Here is an 18,433-nt window from a genome sequence, read left to right as displayed (position 1 = left end):
TAAATACCATGTTGGCCCAAATAAAAGACAGGGTTTTTTTTAAATTTAATTGATTCAAAACTTATCTTATCTTACATTAGCAGCATAGAGCCAGGGGAAGAAGCAACGAGGACTGCTCAGCCAAGGCGAAGGAATATGTGGCTGGCATCCTACCTGGGCCCAGTGGGGAAGAAAGTGGCCAGTGTCTTGCCTAGGACCAGTGGGGGAGGAAGCAGCCAACATTCTGTTTGGACTGACACAGTAAGAAGCAGTTGCATCTCCCTGAAGGAGGCGATGGAGGTATCCAGCAGGAGAGGAAGCAGTTACATTCTGCCTGGGCGAAGAGGAACTGGAGTGCTGCCCAGGCCTGGTGAGAGAGAAAGTAGTAGCCAGCTTCCCGCCTGGGCCTGAGGGGGGAGAAGTCAGCAGCTGGTCTTGTACATTTTTTTTTTTTTTTTTTACTGTACAGCCCTGAATATAAGGAGTATCACAGCTTATATTTGGGCCAATAAGGTAAACTTGTATTATTTATTTGTACATTCATCTGATTAGCTGCTAATAATCACAAAACCAGTTGATCACTCAGCTGCCTACGAATATTTAAGGAGAAATTAGTTCTTAGCTGATATTTCCTTTCCTTTAGTCCAGCCAGACCAGCTCAGATACATGAGTTATATGCCTTACAACCAGCAGATGGAGAAAGTTTCCTGACATCACCCCTTATAGGCTCCTGTGCTGACCTCAGCCTGCCAGTATTCTATGTAATATGCTAAAATAAACATTTTTAATACACTAAACTTTCCTTCACCCCCAAGCAAAAACCAGAGTGCTTCCAAGGGAGAAACCTTAAACAGACACAACCTTATCAAGGAATGTAGGTTATTACCTAAACATCAGTGCACAGACTACTGCACACAGTTATTCTGAAAATGAATTAGGAGAATAATACACTTGGTAGAATAGGAAGGGTCCTGGATTGGTCTGGCTGGACTCAAGAAAAGGAAATTATCAACTAGGAATTTCTTCTTCCTCTTCATCTAGCTAGACCAGTCCGGATGTATGGGACATATTCAAGTTATCCCTCTACTAAGTGGGACACTACCACCATTGCAGACTGGCCCTTGCCGGATCTAGAAGTGGTAACGGCACCCGGAATTCTTCCGACTTGGGGTCCCATCGAGATAATAGCGCTCTCTGTAATGGTCGCATATGCGCAAAAGCCCAAGGCACCAACTCTAGGGTGGACGCCATATATCCAAGAACCTGTAAATAATCCCATACCACCGGCAGCGACAGAGCTAGTAGACGACGAATGTGCGCCATCAGTCGCTCCATTTGCGCCTGCGGCAGGGAAACCTTGCCCCACTCCGTATTGAACAAGGCCCCCAGAAACTCTAGGCTCTGGCAGAGTATCAGCTGGCCCTTGGAGTAGTTGACAACCCAACCTAGGGAGCTCAGACGGTAAATGACTGTGCGTACTGCCTCCTTGCAAAGCCTTCTTGATTTTGCCCGAATGAGCCAGTCATCCAAGTAAGGATGGACGAGCACTCCTTCTCTTCGGAGACTTGCGGCGACGACTACCATTACTTTGGTGAAGACCCTCGGGGCTGTTGCGAGACCAAAGGGGAGAGCACAAAACTGGTAATGGGCTCCCAGGACCATGAACCTTAGGAACCTCTGATGACATTCATGTATCCCGATGTGCAGGTAAGCCTCCATGAGATCCAAAGAAGCCAAAAATTCGCCTTTGTGGACCGCCGCAATGACGGAACGCAGAGTCTCCATTCGGAAGCGTGGGATTCTTAGAGCTCTGTTGACCTGTTTTAGATCGAGGATGGGACGGAAGTTTCCTTCCTTCTTTGGGACGATGAAATAGATGGAGTAGCGGCCCGTGCCTTGCTCGGCCATAGGTACGGGAACTATAGCCCCCAGAGCCTGTAACCGCGCTAGCGTTTGCGAAATAGCCTCTTGCTTTTTTCGCAACCCGCAGGGGGAGACTAGGAAGAAATCGCGCAGGGGTCGTGCAAAATCCAAAGCGTAGCCGCGGTTTATAATGTCGAGGACCCACTGGTCTGAGGTTATTCTGGCCCATTCCTCCCGAAAGTGAAATAAACGACCCCCCACTTCCGGAACGGAGGGATGGACCGGCGTCCCCTCATTGTGGCGTCTTATTATTGGTGAAGGCATGGCTCGCCCCCGTGCGTGATTGCCGCCGGCCACGAAAGGAAGGAAACCATCCTTGAGAGCGTGCTGGCGGTTGCCGCGGTGCAAATGAAGAGGAACCTCTCCCGGAGCGATACCGGTGCTGTCCGCGAAAACGACCACGAAAGGATCCCGAGGAACGAAATGATTTCGGCCTGTCTTCCGGCAATTTGAAGACCCTGTTCTCTCCCAAGGACTTAATAAGCTGCTCCAACTTATCCCCAAATAACAACTTACCCCGAAAAGGGAAGGAACCAAGTTGCGCTTTGGAGGATGAGTCCGCCGCCCAATGGCGTAACCAGAGGAGTCGGTGTGCGGAGACTGCTGGCGCCATGGAGCGGGCTGAAGTATGGAGAAGATCATACAGGGCGTCCGCCGCATAGGCCACCGCAGATTCTATTCGGTTCGCCTGCTCTGCTTCCCCTGGAGGCAAATCCTGAGACGTTAACATTTGCTGCACCCAGCAGAGGGTAGCCCTTTGTACCATGCAACTACAAACCGCCGCTCGCACCCCTAGGGCTGACACTTCAAAGATTCGCTTCATCAACACTTCCAATTTTCTATCTTGGGGATCCTTAAGGGCCGTGCCACCTGTAACTGGGATTGTGGTATGTTTAGCGATGGCCGTGACCTCCGAATCCACCTTAGGCACCTTAAGCAATTCCAAAGCCTCAAGAGGAAGCGGGTACAGCTTATCCATAGCTCGTCCAACTCTCAAGGTAGCCTCCGGAGCATCCCATTCCCGGGACACGATCTGGGAAAGTTTGTTATGATAAGGAAACGCATGGGACGGCGCGCGAAAACCCCGTCAACTCCAAGTCGCCTGGTAAAGATTTTGAATCAATCTGTGGGACTGGGATCCCCAGTTCTTGAAGAACATGCGAGATCAAGGGGTCCAACTCCTCCTTATGGAACAATCTGAGGACGAGCGGATCATCGCCCTCTACGAGATCCGCGCTCCCCATGTCTGCCCATGAATCAGGAGTAGGGGGATCTTGAGGGGCAGGATCCACCGGATTATGCTGCGGGGGCTTAGGAGCTGGGGAAGGAGCAGAATTTCCTAAACCTAGTCCCTCAGGACTTATAGAAATTTTCCCCCGCTTATTGGGAGCCGAAGACCCCTGCTCCCAATTTGCTTCTGCCTCCAGGTAAGCTTTGTGCAGCAAAAGCACAAATTGAGACGAGAAGGGGTGTGGCCTCTTCCGAGTATCCCCCTTAGCATGCCCAGATGAACCGCGGCCCCTGGGAGAACTTAACTCCGGTGGGGAGAGGGGATCATCATCCTCTTCCTCCTCCGACAGCTCCGCTTCACGACCGGGTCGATTTAAAATGGCCGCCACGTGATCCAAAATGGCCGCCGCCTCCGCACTCGGGAACGCTCCCTGTATGTCTACCCCCCACGAGGCCACCTGAGGAGATCAGCCGCGAAGGGAGTGACTTCTCGGTCGGGGCTGCTCTCCGCGAAGGCCCCTCATCCCCGGGAATGCACCGGGAACAGAGGCCTTCGCGCGAGAGCCGGAGCCCCGACTCCCCGCACGCGACACAAACGAGTCCCCTGGGCATTGCCCTGAAGAGAAAGGAGCGCGAAACGGCGCGAAACTGGGACGGGTGGCAGGCCACCCCCTCCGGAGACCCAGAGAGTACAGCAGGCAGGGAATTTGTAAAAACACCTCGTTTTTTGTTTTTTTTTCAATTCAACAGCGCTTTCCGCGGCAGCTAGCAATGCAGCACTTCTTTTTTTTTTTTTTTTTTTTACAAACTTTGAAAACGCTTGGAGCCTGCAGAAAGGAGAAACTCCTTCTGCCAACTTTCTCCGAGGGATGGGCTTCTCTGGAGGCGGAGGGGGAAAGTGACCGGCCCACCGATGAATACTCCCCCCTCCTCTCACTGGGCTGGGCAAAATGTACTCCGGGGAAAGGCTTCAGGGCAGAGCCCTGCCTTGCCTGCTATGGCTCCTCACTTCAGCTTTTCTCGAGTTCTAGTCACAGTTGCCTCCCAGATAACTTAAATCAAACCTGAAATAGTGGATCACTTCACTCCTCTTAATAAACTTTGTGGGGTTTTTTTTTTCAGTAGATCAGGACCGCAGGTTATGCTCTCTCATCTGCTGGAGTCAGAGATATACTGAAGGATTGCAGGGGGGCGCACCAGGGTATATAGGTGGTGCCTTTTCAGTTTCTCTCTGACTCCATCTGCTGGACGGGAGGCATAACCCAGCAGTCTGGACTGATCCTGGTACGTACAGGGAAAACCCTGTTGCAAAAACCTGAAGCCTCCTGGTCCACCTGCTCTGCTAAACCAAGGGAAGAAGTATAAGACTTTCACCTAAGTAGCTGCCTTTCAAATTTCTGATTTCTTCATCAGGCCTAACCAGATCTCAGCTCACAGCAGGGGATGCTTGCCATACATCTACTGGAGACAAAGAATACTGGCAGGCTGAAGTCAGCTTGGGAGCCTATAAGGAGTGATGTCAAACATGTTAGTCTCTGCTCTTTGCTGGCTGGGAGGCATAATCTATGTGTCTGGACTGGTTTTGCTGAAGAGGAACTCAAACTTCTCACATCTTGAACCACTGACTCTTTTCTCAAGTCCCTGTCATACCATATTTTGTGCAAGTTTTTCTCTTGATAAAGATTTCTGGTATTATGACATGACTTAGAATCTGCAGTATCCAGATGACTGTCAGATGGCCAATGCCATCCATTGGGATGCTATAGTGATTGTACGGATTGACATAAATGCAAAGATCCACTATTCATTTCATTTTCTTTTTTTGAAAAAAAGAAAATGATTTAGAATGACTGACCTTTCTTTCATCTATAATATATTATTCTGTATCTTTTCTATACACTGGATCTCATTCATTGTAGTAGTTTGTTGGTATGGTTACCTTTTCCCTTCTTATATATCTTTGATATGATACTTTACTACTTCAGCACTATCTGGATAAAGAGTTACATATATATCTCTCTGGTTTATTTGTTCTCTTTGTTGCTCATCAGATACAATCGACAAAGATTTCATTAAAAGTCAACACTAAAATAAAAAAACTTGCACACTCACACTGTACAGCATCATTATTTAAATCACAAATACCTGCACAAATTTGGTCAGCCGTGAGTCCATCTGCATCAGTATTTCTTCCCAGGCTTCACACATGCAGGTCAGTGATAACTTTAGGTACTGTAGAGAAAAATGCACTGCATATAGTTTATATAGTAACTTTTACTTACCAGTAATAAGTATAAGCATGTTTTAGGAATCAGGAATAAAAATGTTATAAAACCAACTTTCTGACTGCTAATACAGATAGAAGAAACCTAAATGTATACAAACCACTGCAAAGCCTTAGTACAGGCATTGGTTTATAAATATTTTTAAAAAATGTAATTAAAAACATCGCTTAGTAAACAAACGATTCTTATACTTTGAATTTTGAGGAAGAAAAGATCTGAGAAGTGAACCTCGGACCTTACAGAGGTGGTATAAGTTAAAGAAAGTCAACATCTACTTTCTGCAGTGAAGAATATCAAACACAAACTCTCAACTGAACAAGGTGTTGCAAGTGCTGGGAAGGTTATAACCTGTTTATGAAGGATAGGGTAGCAGAAAAACATAAGGCAGCAGCATTTTACATAAAAAATAGTATTAAAATAACTGAAATATAGAACGTATATGGGAGGGAGGAGGCATTGTGGATTATCTTAGAAAGGGGAGATGGCAATTTCTTCTATACCAGTGTAAACTACAGATCTTTGGCACAGGCAAAAGAGCTGGATAGAAATCTATTCAAAAACACGGAGAAAATAGTTTTTACCTAACCATTTCTTTTCCTTGAGTCCATCCAAACCAGTCCAAATACATGGGTTATATCCACCAACCAGCAAATAGAGGCAGAGATTACAGACTTGCTGATGTCATCTTACATAGGCTCCTGTGCCACCCTCAGCCTACCAGTATCCTAGAACAAGCTTCCTCCTACCCCAAACCAGATGATTTCCAAGGGAGAATAACAAACAACCATACCAAGAAAAAGACATAATTAAGATAAACCAAATACATTATTATCCCATAATCTTATTTACTGAAGGTTTGATTAAAATTATATAGAAACTAAGGGGGGGGGGGGGGTGTTGCAAGCGGACCACCTTTCCTGAGGTGGTCCGCTTGCAACCACCACTGCAATTGCTCACACACTTCCATCGGCAAGTGAAGCCTGTATATTCCTGAGATTGTGAATTCCACCATGAGAGTACCACACGCTGAAGTGGCCATACATGTGCCCTCACCCAGAGTACTACCTCCACTTTGCCGCCATCGACTCCAAGACCTGCAGATAAGTCTACATCATTGGGTGAATGGCCATCCTCAGGACTGAATTTGAATTACCAACTTCCAGATGCATTTCTCTGGCAGGAACCCTCTACCCCACTCCGTACTGAATCACAGTGTAGACTGCTCTTTGCTAAGTTCACCACCCAGCTTAACTCCTGAATGAGGCAGATCACTTTGTGAGATGCCAAATGACTCTCTTCTGCACTCTTCCAGATATGGATGGACTAGAATACCCTCCCCTTGCATAGAGATGCCGCAACTACCACCTTGACCTTCAAAAAAGGTTCTGGGCCAGACTGAATGGTAGGGCCTAAAACTGATAATGGTGCTGTAGAACTGCAAAACAAAGGAACTGTTGATGCTCCTATCAAATGGGGATATGTAGATAAGCAAGCATCAGATCGCGAGATGTGAGGAATTCCCCTTTCTGTACTGCCAGAATTATGGAGCATAAGGTTTCCATCCTGAAGTGAGCCATGCGCAATTGCCGGTTGACTCCCTTCAGATCCAGTGTGTTGCCAAGCAGCGGCAGGTGTGTCGCTTGCTACAGGTCTCCCGCTGCTCTTCCCCCCTCTTCCTTCACAGAGCGAGAGGCAGGCTATCAGCACGTTCAAGCCTGGATAGGAACGGCAGCAGTGTTAGTGGAGGCTGGCAACTGCAGTTGGGCCTTTTCTTCTTCCCACACCTGCCCCGAAACAGGAAGTGATGTGCAGTGGGGTGCGTGGGAAGAAGAAAGAGCCATGCTGCACGAAAAAGTAGTGGCAGCGGCATTCCCAAGCAGTAGCGTGGGCCCAAAGCAAAATCAGAAGCAGCCAGAAATCGGCACAAGAGACAGCAGAATTAGCCTCCCGTGGCCGATGGGATTCTTCTTTCTTGGCCTGCGGGGGCTAGAGGCGGCGGCTGCTGCAGCTACCATTTATGCTCGTGGGTGGGGGGTGCAGGAAATGAAGACAGACATCCAGCCAGCCTGTCTGTGAGAGAATGTATGTGTGATTGAGAGTGTGCATGTGTAACTGACTGAGAGCCTGTGTGTAAGTGAGAGCATTTGATTGAGATCATCTATATAAAGTGAGAGAGAGAGCATGTGTGTGATTGAGAGAAACTGGTCAGAGAGGTGATGTGTGTATAAAGAAGCGACAATGGACGTGACTGGTCAGGGAGATGACTGGAGTGTGTGTGAGAGAGAGAAAGTGATTGTGGAAATGAGAAGCCTGTGCATGTGAAGAGAACTAGCATAGGAGTGAAAAACATGGGTGTGTGTGAGACACAGCATGGGAGTGAGAAGCCTGTATATGTAAGATAGAACATGGGAGTGGGAGGCCGTGTGTGTGCATGAGAGAGACTGCTCGGGAAGGTGACTGCTGTGTGTGTGTGAGTGTGTAAGAGAAAGATTGGTCAGGAGATGATTGGTCTGTGAGAGACAGAAACTGGTATGCAAGTGTGACTGTGTGTGTGAGAGAGAAAGTGATTATGGGACTGAGAAGCCTGTGCATGTGGCGAGAGCTAGCATAGGAGTAAGAACGAGAGAGAGAGACTGATCGGGAAGGAGACTGGTGTGTATGTAAGAGAAAGACTGGTCGGGAGATGATTGGTGTGTGAAAGACAAACTGGTCATGGGGGTGTAACTGGTGTGTGTGTGTGTGAGAGATAGAGACTGGTCGTGGGCACTAAGGAAGAGGACCATGAGTACAGAGCTTCAGCCATTACTGCTTCTGGTGTGTGCTACTGGCCTGCATGGAAGAGGAGTAGGAGAGCTGCTGAAGGGGGTTAGTAAAGGTGGCTTTTAAAGTTTATTTTTCTTGATTGACTGCCATTTTAATTACTGAATATTATGTGATGTGTCTGCTGTTTTGAAATATTTTATTGGTGTTTGGAGAATTTTAAATAATTTTTATGAGTTTTTAATTGTTGGATATTATTCTGTTCATAGTTGTTGTAAAACTTTATTCTGCTTATTGGTATAGTTATACAATTATTTCTGTGTTGGGATCTATAGCTGCTTGGCTAGTTCTGTTTTCCAAATAGGAGGTGTATTGGTGTTTAGGGCCTGATTTAATATTTGTAGTGTTGCCTTTTCATAGGTAGGGTTGTTACTGTTTGAGTGCATTCCATAATACAGGTGTAACTGTGTGCGGATTAGTTTATGTGCATTACTACAGATCCTGGGAGTATATTAGGTCGGTTCTGTGTATGTGACCGAGGTGAGGTATTTCACTGTATCAGTCTTATTTGTTGTATTTTCTCAAGAGGACATGCATTAGTGATAAACTGCTGTCTTTTCATAAGTAGGGCTATTGAGCCTGGTAGTTGGAGTTTGTGTTGCTGTTACTGAGATGACACTAGAACCAGAATATATTTTTTGTAAGGTGAGTTGTACGGGAAATGTCATAATTCTGCTTTACATCCATAACTGTGGGTCAGGGGAGTTCCTGTGGATGCAAACTGTACTTTTACATTTAGCCCTATGATGGTCATGTGTTCAGTGTGTCACGCATGTGAGAACCATCTGTCAGGTGTGTCCCGACAGAAAAATGGTTGAGAACCACTGGTCTAGAGGAAAACTTTACATGAAAAGACATAGGAGATGGATTTAAATTGTATTTTGGAGGAAGATAAACGGAAGGATGTTAGATTGAGAGTGGCAAATCTTCCATATCTGCTAATCTAGTTGAGAATGCATATAAAGTATATTTTAAATGGTATCTCACTCTTGAGAGATTGAAAAAAAATATATAGACAACACTCAGAGCTGTGCTGGTGTGGATGTGGAGAAGCAAGCACAAAGGTTCATATAAGATAGGGATGTGTAAACATTGTACCTTTTTGGGACACAGTTAAAAACCTTATCCATGATATTACTAAAGAGAAAATAGATTGCAATACTAAGATTTGCCTCTTAATCCTATTGATAGAAGGTCTGAGGGAAAAAAGACTTGTTTCTCATATAATTTTGGCAGCCAGATGTAAAATTGCACCACCCTGGCAAAAGCCATTAGTGCCCAACTCTAAACAGTTATATAAATGTATCTAATATATATCAAATGGAAAAGGTAACTGCGATGCAGAGAGAGAAGCTCCCTCCCTTTTAATAAATGAAATGATGCAAATCCTTTTGTGAAGGATTAAAGATAAAAGGGGGGGGGTGGCTTGGAGGGGGAAGAGGATGAGGGCATTAGAGGGAGGGTTTTAAGAGGAGGCATTAATCTTGGGTTGAAAATTGTTGACATTTGCTGTGTATTAAAAATGACAGTGTTCGTATTAGTAATTGTGGACATTTCTTGTTCAGAAAAGATGGTGAATGTGTTATATATGTCTACAAGCCGTTAAGCCCGTTAAAACGGGCTACATCCCTCTGTCTCTCACCTCCCCCTCATTCTCTCTCCCCTCCACCCCCTACCTCCCTCCCTCTCACCCACTCCTCCCACTCCTCCCTCTCCTCCCACTCACTCTCCCTCAGTCCCACTCCCTCCACCCCCTACCTCCCTCCCTCTCACCCACTCCTCCCACTCAGTCCCTCCCTCCCACTCAGTCTCACTCCCTCCCTCCCCCCTCTCTCCCTCCCTCTCACTCTCCCTCGGTCCCACTCCCTCCCTCCCTCAGTCCCACTCCTTCCGTCCCACTCCCTCCCTCCCACTCCCTCTCTCCCTCTCACTCAGTCCCACTCCCTCTCTCTCCTCCCCTCTCACTCAGTCCCTCACTCTCTCTCCTCCCTCGCTGCCACCGCCGTTAAAAAGGGCTACATCCCTCTGTCTCTCACCTCCCCCTCATTCTCTCTCCCCTCCACCCCCTACCTCCCACCCACTCCTCCCTCTCCTCTCCCTCCCCCCCTCTCTCCCTCCCTCTCACTCTCCCTCAGTCCCACTCCCTCCCCCTCTCCCACTCCCACTCTCCCTCAGTCCCACTCCCTCCCCCTCTCCCTCTGTCCCACTCCCTCCCCCCTCCCTCTATGTCCCACTCTTCCTCAGTCCCACTCCCTCTCTATCTCCCTCCCCCCTCACTCAGTCCCCCCCTCTCCCTCCGTCCCACTCACTCCCTCCCACTCACTCAGTCCCACTCCCTCTCTCCCTCTCACTCAGTCCCACTCCCTCTCTCTCCTCCCCTCTCACTCAGTCACTCCCTCTCTGTCAGTCCCTCCTTCTCTCTCTCCTCCCTCGCTGCCGCCGCCGCCGCCGCTGCCACCGGACGCCACCGCCACCCAACGCCGTCGCCGCTGGACGCCGCCACCGCTACCACCCAACGCCGCCGCCGCTGGACGCCGCCGCCGCTACCACCGGACGCCGCCACCACCCAACGCCGCCGCCGCTGGATGCCGCCATGCCGCTGCCACCCGCCGCCGCTACCACCGGACGCCGCCACCCAACGCCGCCGCCGCTGCCACTGGACGCCGCCACCCAACGCCGCCGCCGCTGCCACTGGACGCCGCCACCCAACGCCGCCGCCGCTACCACCGGACGCCGCCACCCAACGCCGCCGCCGCTGCCACTGGATGCCGCCACCCAACGCCGCCGCCGCTGCCACTGGACGCCGCCACCCAACGCCGCCGCCGCTGCCACTGGACGCCGCCACCCAACGCCGCTGCCGCTGCCACTGGACGCCGCCATTGTTTTTTCTTTTTTTCTGACGCTGGCTCAGAGCGACGTGCTCGCCCGCACATGCGCGGTAGAGCTGGTCTCTACTGCGCATTTGCGGGCCGTCGGTCACAGGCCATTTATAAGGTAGATAATACAGTAACATTAATAAAAACTAAAATAAAAATAATAAATTGGTCAAGCAATAGACAGAGAGAGGGTAGTGGTACTTCTTGTTTATGGACAATTTCCACTGATCCAGTCTTTCTAAAAATGGAAACATGCTCAAACAGCTTTTTTTTTATAAGTGAATGTGACTTGTTTATTTTTTTTTATCCTAAAGAATCTATATATGGAAGAGATTAGCTTCTCTTATGCAAAAATTTCCTAAGAGCTTTTTTTTTTTTAATTTTTAAGTTAGTACTTAGAAGAGAACTTTGAAAAGATAAGAGCAAGTTTGCTTACCATAAATGGTGTTTTCCGTGGATAGCAGGATGAATTAGCCATGACTCTGGGGAACGTCCTCTGGTCCTCTAGGTGGCGGAGTGCTCTCAAAGCACACAGAGCTGTGCTCTATGTATCCGAGTGGGAGTATATCCCATGTGACTCCCATCCTGCCTCAGTCTGTTTTCCAAGCTTTGGACGGAGTCTGAAAGGAGACTGTCGTACCACCTCTTCCAGTTTCCAATGACGAGCTCCACCTGACCCGTGGTCGCGGACAGTCTCTCACTTGTCCTTGACAGAGAATGGGTCGATCCTCTCTACCCTCTGCGGCCACCTGCTGACCAGCAGCGGTGTGATGTTTAAGGCATGCAACAACGGTCGCATGGCAGCTGTTGAATGTCCATGACGAGCACATCTCTTGTAGTGTGATAGATGCCGCAATTGCTCTGTCTTAGTGGCCTCGGCGCAGTATCAGAATGCTTTATGTTTAGTAGAGCAAGACAGGATGTTCTAGGACCCGGAGCCTGGGCACTTCATCTTGAAGGACACCACAATTGGGAGAGCTAAACTCCGAGTGTACGCAGAGTTCACAGTAGGTTGGGCAGATTTGGGATCCAACATGGGAAATCGCCTTCTGCACCTGCCTTAAGCGGCTCCAGGAGACGGTTGGCCCAGTTATTGTCTGAATAAGAAGGAGAGCCGAGATAACCCCAGGAAGGACAAGGACTCATTTATAGCGCTGCCCTTACGCAGCGAGATTTGAGGTATGATTTAGCGGTAGATAAGAGCCCATCGTTTACTGACCCTCTTTCCTGAACTGAGGGTGACTCAGGTGGACTTCCCCCTGGCACAATGTCCCTGGTGATAGCTGTCTGACAATGCAAATAGCAGAAACTTGGGTTGAGTTAGGCTCAGGCTAGAGTTTCACGGGATCATTCTCTTTGACTGCTGGCGTAGCCAGAGGATCCTTTGGTAATCTGGAGTTCAATGCTAAGTATGATACCAGGGAGTCATCCTGAGAAGATGATAGGCTGCGATGGGTGCTGACATGCCCTGTCTGATACCGTTGCCCTTCTTGCTTGGCATGGTGGAGAAAAATTTCTACACGCTTTCTGGGTATCAGAGAAGATTTGATCCATGTTCTCTACTCCACCTTGCGTGCTTGGCGCAATTACCATGCTAGTCCTTCCAGGCAGGGTACTTACTGGAAGAGCCCCCTACGCCGTGCTTCTGGATCGGTAAGTTCAGGTATGTTGATGTGTCCTTCAACCTCCCCAATGTTGGATGCTAGCAGGAACGCATCGGGTGGAAGAAGGATCACCCTTCCTGACAGCAGGTCTCGTGTATGTCCAAGGGCGTTAGCTTCCCAAAGGGTGGACAAACCAGGCAAGCATCTCACGGTCTCCGTGGACCATCAAGATCCCGAGTGTGATACCGATCTCATTCGAGCTTAGTCTCTGAGTGGTCCTTGTTGTGCGCGGGATACGAGGAAATTATACGGTAGTCTCTTTGTCTCTGGGAAGAGGGAAGCATCTTGTACTAAGTGAAGCCCCTATGGGCAGACGGGGGAGCCTAGATTCCCTGTTGCCTTTGGTGACCAAGGTGTACTCGGGCGGGCCTCCACATGACGAGGTAACCTGCCACTGCGTGGCTAGATTCCCATTCTCAAGAGTAAGGTGTCACCGCATCAGTCTACTGTGGAATCCCTGCACAGGCTGTGGCTATTCCAAGTGTAAAGTCCTGGGCTCCTATTTACTGCCAGACGAGTCCCTCTTCTCGGCGGCCGTCTGCGGAGTCGATCCTCTTCCATCTGTATAAGGGATCATCCTCTGGCCACCCATGTGGGCCATGATTACCGCCCTCACCAGAATCGCTTAGGTTTGAATCTGATGTGTATGGACCCCCCCGTCTACATTGGAGGCATGGTACATTCGTTGGCAGAGGGCCTTCCTTTGGGCACCAGAGTTGTCACCTCTTACACTCATCATATGTTGATCTAGCCTGGTGAGGGGAGCAGGCATTGCATCCCTGACTTGCCCACCTCGATTATTAGCGGGTTACATATAATCGCATGGCTGACACCGCCATCATTTTCCGACTGGTTGACACTTGCTGGCTGGGCACCCTGCCCTGCCACTAATCCAGCCGCAGGCTATGGTCCTTGGATTTGGGTAGTCACATTTTATTTTCCTTTATGCCGACTGTTGCCCAAGGCCACCAAAGAAATTTGCCAAATTTGACGCTTCGTTTTCCCGGTCTGTAACACAGCCCTAAGTCATCCTTTCCTCCAATGAGTTGAAGGGATGGGCCCCCTGTGACTGATAGTGAGGCCATCTTCCTCAGACTTGCTATCGGTTAGCTGGCCTTCAAGGCCACCAGTTGCTGGTGTTCCGGTTAACAAACCTGAGTCACCTGCTTTCTGAGTGGGTGACTATCCCGTAGAAGATGTCTCGCCCCGGGGGAATGGAGGTAGACCTGAGATCTGCCTCTCCAAGGCTTCCCTATCGCAATGAAGCACAGGGAAGCTGGACAGCACTGTGGCAGGATCATTGTCGCCCCAGTTGCAACACTGCTTAGTCGACCTCCACCCTGGGGTCAAGCAACCTCAAGCGACATGACCAATGCGCTGGACAGGAGAAACATATTCTTCTTTCTTAGGCAAACCTTGTTAGGCCTCATCGGAGGAAAGCATCGCCAGTCAGTGAGATGACTCTAGCACTTCTGAGATAGGCCTCTTTGAGAAACTCTGCCTGGGTAAGCTTATGCTCAAAACTCTCCGACCGAACACCTCTCTGATCAGGATGACAGAGTGGTGAGGCTGTCAGTCCATTTTGCTTACACGCATGGGGTTGAACCATCCTCAAGTCCACATACACCTGCTGGCCAGCCTCCTACGCCTTGCCTATATGTTGAAGCAATGCCTCCATAGGTCACAGCGTACTTCCATCCTCGACTCTGCACGCCGATGCATTGGCCAACTCTCCCCTGCACCTCAATCAGGTCGCGACACCTCTGTGCTGGTGAAGGGAGGTATGCAGCTTGGGATCCCCAAATGGGAAGATACCTGCTGCCGAATGAGCTGATGCCCCAGCTTCAACCAGCCACTCAGACGCCTCGACGCAACTACTTCGATGCATTGCATCGATGAAGCCCGTAGAAGCCTTGGCTTCGATAAGGCGCACTGTGTCAGGTTTGGCGAAAGTGGTTCAATGCATCGAGTAGATGGAAGCGCTTTGGGTGGATGCTTGGATGCATCGAGTGAATGGACATTCCACGATGCTTCACTCTGAACCAGCATGGAATGTTTAACAGAGTCCCTAGCTTACCACAGGGCCTTGCCGAAGAGGCCCTCTTTGTCCTCGCTCTCGGTGAAGTCCCACTGGGCACTGGAGCGGACTCAAGGAGAAGGGCACCCGATAGCATATCGGGTGCCCGGAGTAATATGGGCGCCAGGCACGATTCGTGCTGGCTCCCGAGGGGGAGGGTTGAGCTGCTGAGCACTGAAGGTGATGTCAGTGCTCGGCAAGGAAGCCCATTGGTTGACTAAATGACGAGGTTTGATTTCAAGCCTCAGGGGAAAAATGCAGGAACCTATTAGTTCCCCTGTTGTGGTTGCCCGGATGGGAGGAGCCTGGTAGGGGATGTATGAGGGGGGAGTAACGGTCAGAAACACTTGTCTGCTGTTGCTCCCCGAAGCCGCTACCCTCCCACCCACCCTCAAGTATATTGTTGTATTTGGGGTACAGGTTTAAGTTAAAGAGGGTGTGTTGTCGCAGCTTGGAGGGGGTGGGTTGCCCGAGCCAATAAGGTGGCAGAGTGGTCTTGTATGGTACAGCGACCTGACAGGTGTCAGGTCCGAAAGGCGAGCAGGACAATTGGGTGCAGTTGTCCTGCGGGAGGCTCCTTGTTGGCCGGTGGCGAGAGCTGGTTTAACAACGCCCTTGCTGGGGCGTGGCGGGGGTTGAAGGGGAAGCATACGAATTATGTTATTGATACAAGACCGGCAGGCCTGGACAGGTGTGCCTTGCTGGGGCATGGCTGGTGCATTATGAGGCCTATGTATATAAGGGATAACTGAGCTCGGGCACTTAGAGTTATTGTTAATAAAACTGTGCCCTGTTTGATCCCAAACTAGAGTCTCTGTTTTATTGTTGATGTAAGAGGTCGGGTGAAAGGAGAAGAGTGAGACCTGGCTACCTATATTAAACCCCTGGTCTGACACAAACAGCACAGACCCAGCTTCCACCATCTGTTGTGAATCTTCCTCCAAATAGCGAATGAAGGTAACTAAAATAATAACAAAAATAAAATAAGAGAGAAAAAGCTCCACATGCACCCAGCAGCACGGAAAGAGCAAGACTGAGCAGGATGGGAGATACATGGGAGACACTCCCACACGGCCACATAGAGAACAGCTCTGTGTGCTTTCAGAAAGCTCCGCCACCTAGAGGACTGGAGGACGTTCCCAAAGTTATGGCTAATTCAGCCTGCTTATCTGCGGAAAATATAGCTCACTGAGTTGAAGACAAAATAACTAAAAAGTATTTACCTAGTAGATTTAATTATTTGCATAACACTATCCACATTAACCCCAAATTATAGGTCTGTAGTAATGGTCAGAAAATGTCCCATAATCTGAAGACTACCTGACTCATATGAGACTCCCTCTATCTAATTTACCAAATTATAATCCCCATAGTACCATTCACTGTGGTCTATTATTACAACACCCCTTCAGCTGGTCTCCACTTAGATTAAGTTCCTGGGGGCAGGAAATTCCCTCACCTACTGAAGCTGTAAGAATCATGTTCATCATCTACTGATGTCACACAATTATTTTATTTTATTCTGTCTACTTGGTCAATGTGTCAAAAAACTTTACATATAAAAATACCTAATGCTAAACAAGTTATAGAAAAATGCAGAATTTATTTTAATAGTACAATATCACCTGCAGAAGAGTAGAAATATGAGTAAATTTACGGGCCATTTGAGTTACTTCCGGTAGGTACACTGACAGCAAACTGGTATCCAGCTGTAACAAAAAATGAAAAAGTTATGTTAAAACAAGAGTGACTTTTCAAAGGGGTTTCTTACGTAAAAATAGCAGGCATGTGCGTATATGCTTTTTTTTTTTTTTATAAATCTCGAGTATGCGTATACATTTTATTGAGGGGAAAGGGGGCTGGGCAGGGTTCAGAATGCACGCTTAGGTTGCTATTTTGTAAGTATACGCATATATACTACCAAACATCCAAATATTTTTACACCTGCTAACAGACTTGCACAATTGAAATCAGACTCGTTAGTTTTCTGAAGTTTTAGAGTGGGAGGTCTGGGTAAACTGGTGGGGGTTCATGGTGACGTGCTAGAGGGTCTGGTGGAAGAACTGGTGGAGGAGGAACTTATAGAGATATTGGCAAACTGGTAAGACCAAGTATGCGAACAAGTTTTCAGAATGGTATATGTGCATACTTTTTAAAATACCTGCTTCTGCATTTAAATCAGTTATTAAGAGTCATCACATCGGTGTACATATAACAAAATGTTAGAAATGTCACATTGTAATAATCATAACAGTGAGAAGAGTAAATGTAAAAAGAGAAGAAAAAATTAAAAATGTGAAAAAGTAGTAATGAGAAATAGTTAAAATGAGATTAGAAGAATAATACGATTTATCATGTTGCGTATGCCTTTTGAAAAAGCCATGTTTTCAGTTCTTTTTTAAAAGATTGTGAAGAAGGCTCTTATATATTTTTACACACCTAAAATATATGCACACGCTTATAAAAATAGGTAAAGAAAGCTTTTTCTGATATTGGATATATACACTTACTACATCATACATGCATATTTTGAGCAGGAAAAATGTGCTATTTTATAAACTGTGTGACATCTACCACATAGTTTATAAAATACTTGCATAAATCTCCATGTGTCCACTTACAAGCGCAAACAGCTTTGAAAATTGGGCTCAGAATGTTCTATTTCTAGTTTTTAAAATGCAGATATTGTTTAGATATTTTGTTTTATTTTATATTTTGTTTTATTTATTTAGTTATTTACTATGAAACATTCAATAAGGGCCAAAGGTACTAATAGTTTCTTCCATTCTGTGTTTACTGAAAAAAATCTTAGTACATCTGGCTTACTGCTCTCTGTAGAAAGCAGGGCAAATCAGCAACACAAATTGATGATATCAGCTGATGGTGCTGATGTGGAACAGCTCTCTCCAAGCTCGGAGATATCCATAAATCTTTGCAGTCACCTCAGTGCATCTCTTCTCAGTATACTATAACAGCCCAGAAGGGTGGAGGATGGGTTTGTATAGCTGATTTATACTGCTGTCTATGGAGAATCTATTACAGGTAAGCAAAGGAAAATTAGGTTCTTACCTTTGCTAATTTTCGTTCCTGTAGTACCAAGGATCAGTCCAGACAGCTGGGTTATGCCTCCTGTCCAGCAGATGGAGTCAGAGAGAAAACTGAAAGCACCCCCTAGATATACTGGTGTGCCACCTGCGATCCCTCAGTATATGTGATATCAAAGCAGAAATAAGTAATTGACCACTTCAGACAACTTCCTCAAAAATTTCCTGTACCCCCTTGTAATTTTGTAGGCATGTAGGTACTTAAAGACTAGATCAAACAGAAACTTCCTGGACAACATAGAAGACCAGGTAGAACTAATACAACACAAATAGTGTAAAAGACAAACTGAGGAATTACAACTTACCCTTAAAAACTGGTCCGAACGTAGCGAACACAATCTGCCAAGGAAGGACCGTGGAATATGAGAAGACGAGCGGACTCCCAGAACCGTGGGCGGGCGTCTGGACTGATCCTTGGTACTACAGGAATGAAAATTAGCAAAGGTAAGAACCTAATTTTCCTTTCCCTGTACGT

At 47.6% G+C, this 18,433-nt stretch overlaps 1 protein-coding gene across 5 annotated transcripts in view; it reads right to left on the bottom strand.

The window, feature by feature from the left end:
- ANAPC4 (anaphase promoting complex subunit 4) overlaps positions 1 to 18,433 on the bottom strand; it is a 221,010-nt gene that overhangs the window by 135,572 nt on the left and 67,005 nt on the right. For all 5 annotated transcript variants that reach the window (XM_029589903.1, XM_029589893.1, XM_029589913.1 and 2 more), the window contains exons 10-11: positions 16,480 to 16,563; positions 5,278 to 5,364 (exon numbers count right to left, since the gene is read on the bottom strand). In XM_029589903.1, the coding sequence (XP_029445763.1) occupies positions 5,278 to 5,364; positions 16,480 to 16,563 (171 nt within the window). The remainder of the gene's footprint in view (positions 1 to 5,277; positions 5,365 to 16,479; positions 16,564 to 18,433) is intronic.

The sequence above is a fragment of the Rhinatrema bivittatum genome, chromosome 1 (genome assembly GCF_901001135.1).
Source record: "Rhinatrema bivittatum chromosome 1, aRhiBiv1.1, whole genome shotgun sequence".
NCBI lineage: Eukaryota > Metazoa > Chordata > Amphibia > Gymnophiona > Rhinatrematidae > Rhinatrema > Rhinatrema bivittatum.
The sequence above is the reverse complement of the archived record's forward strand: the minus strand, read 5'-3'. Positions and strand labels throughout refer to the sequence as shown.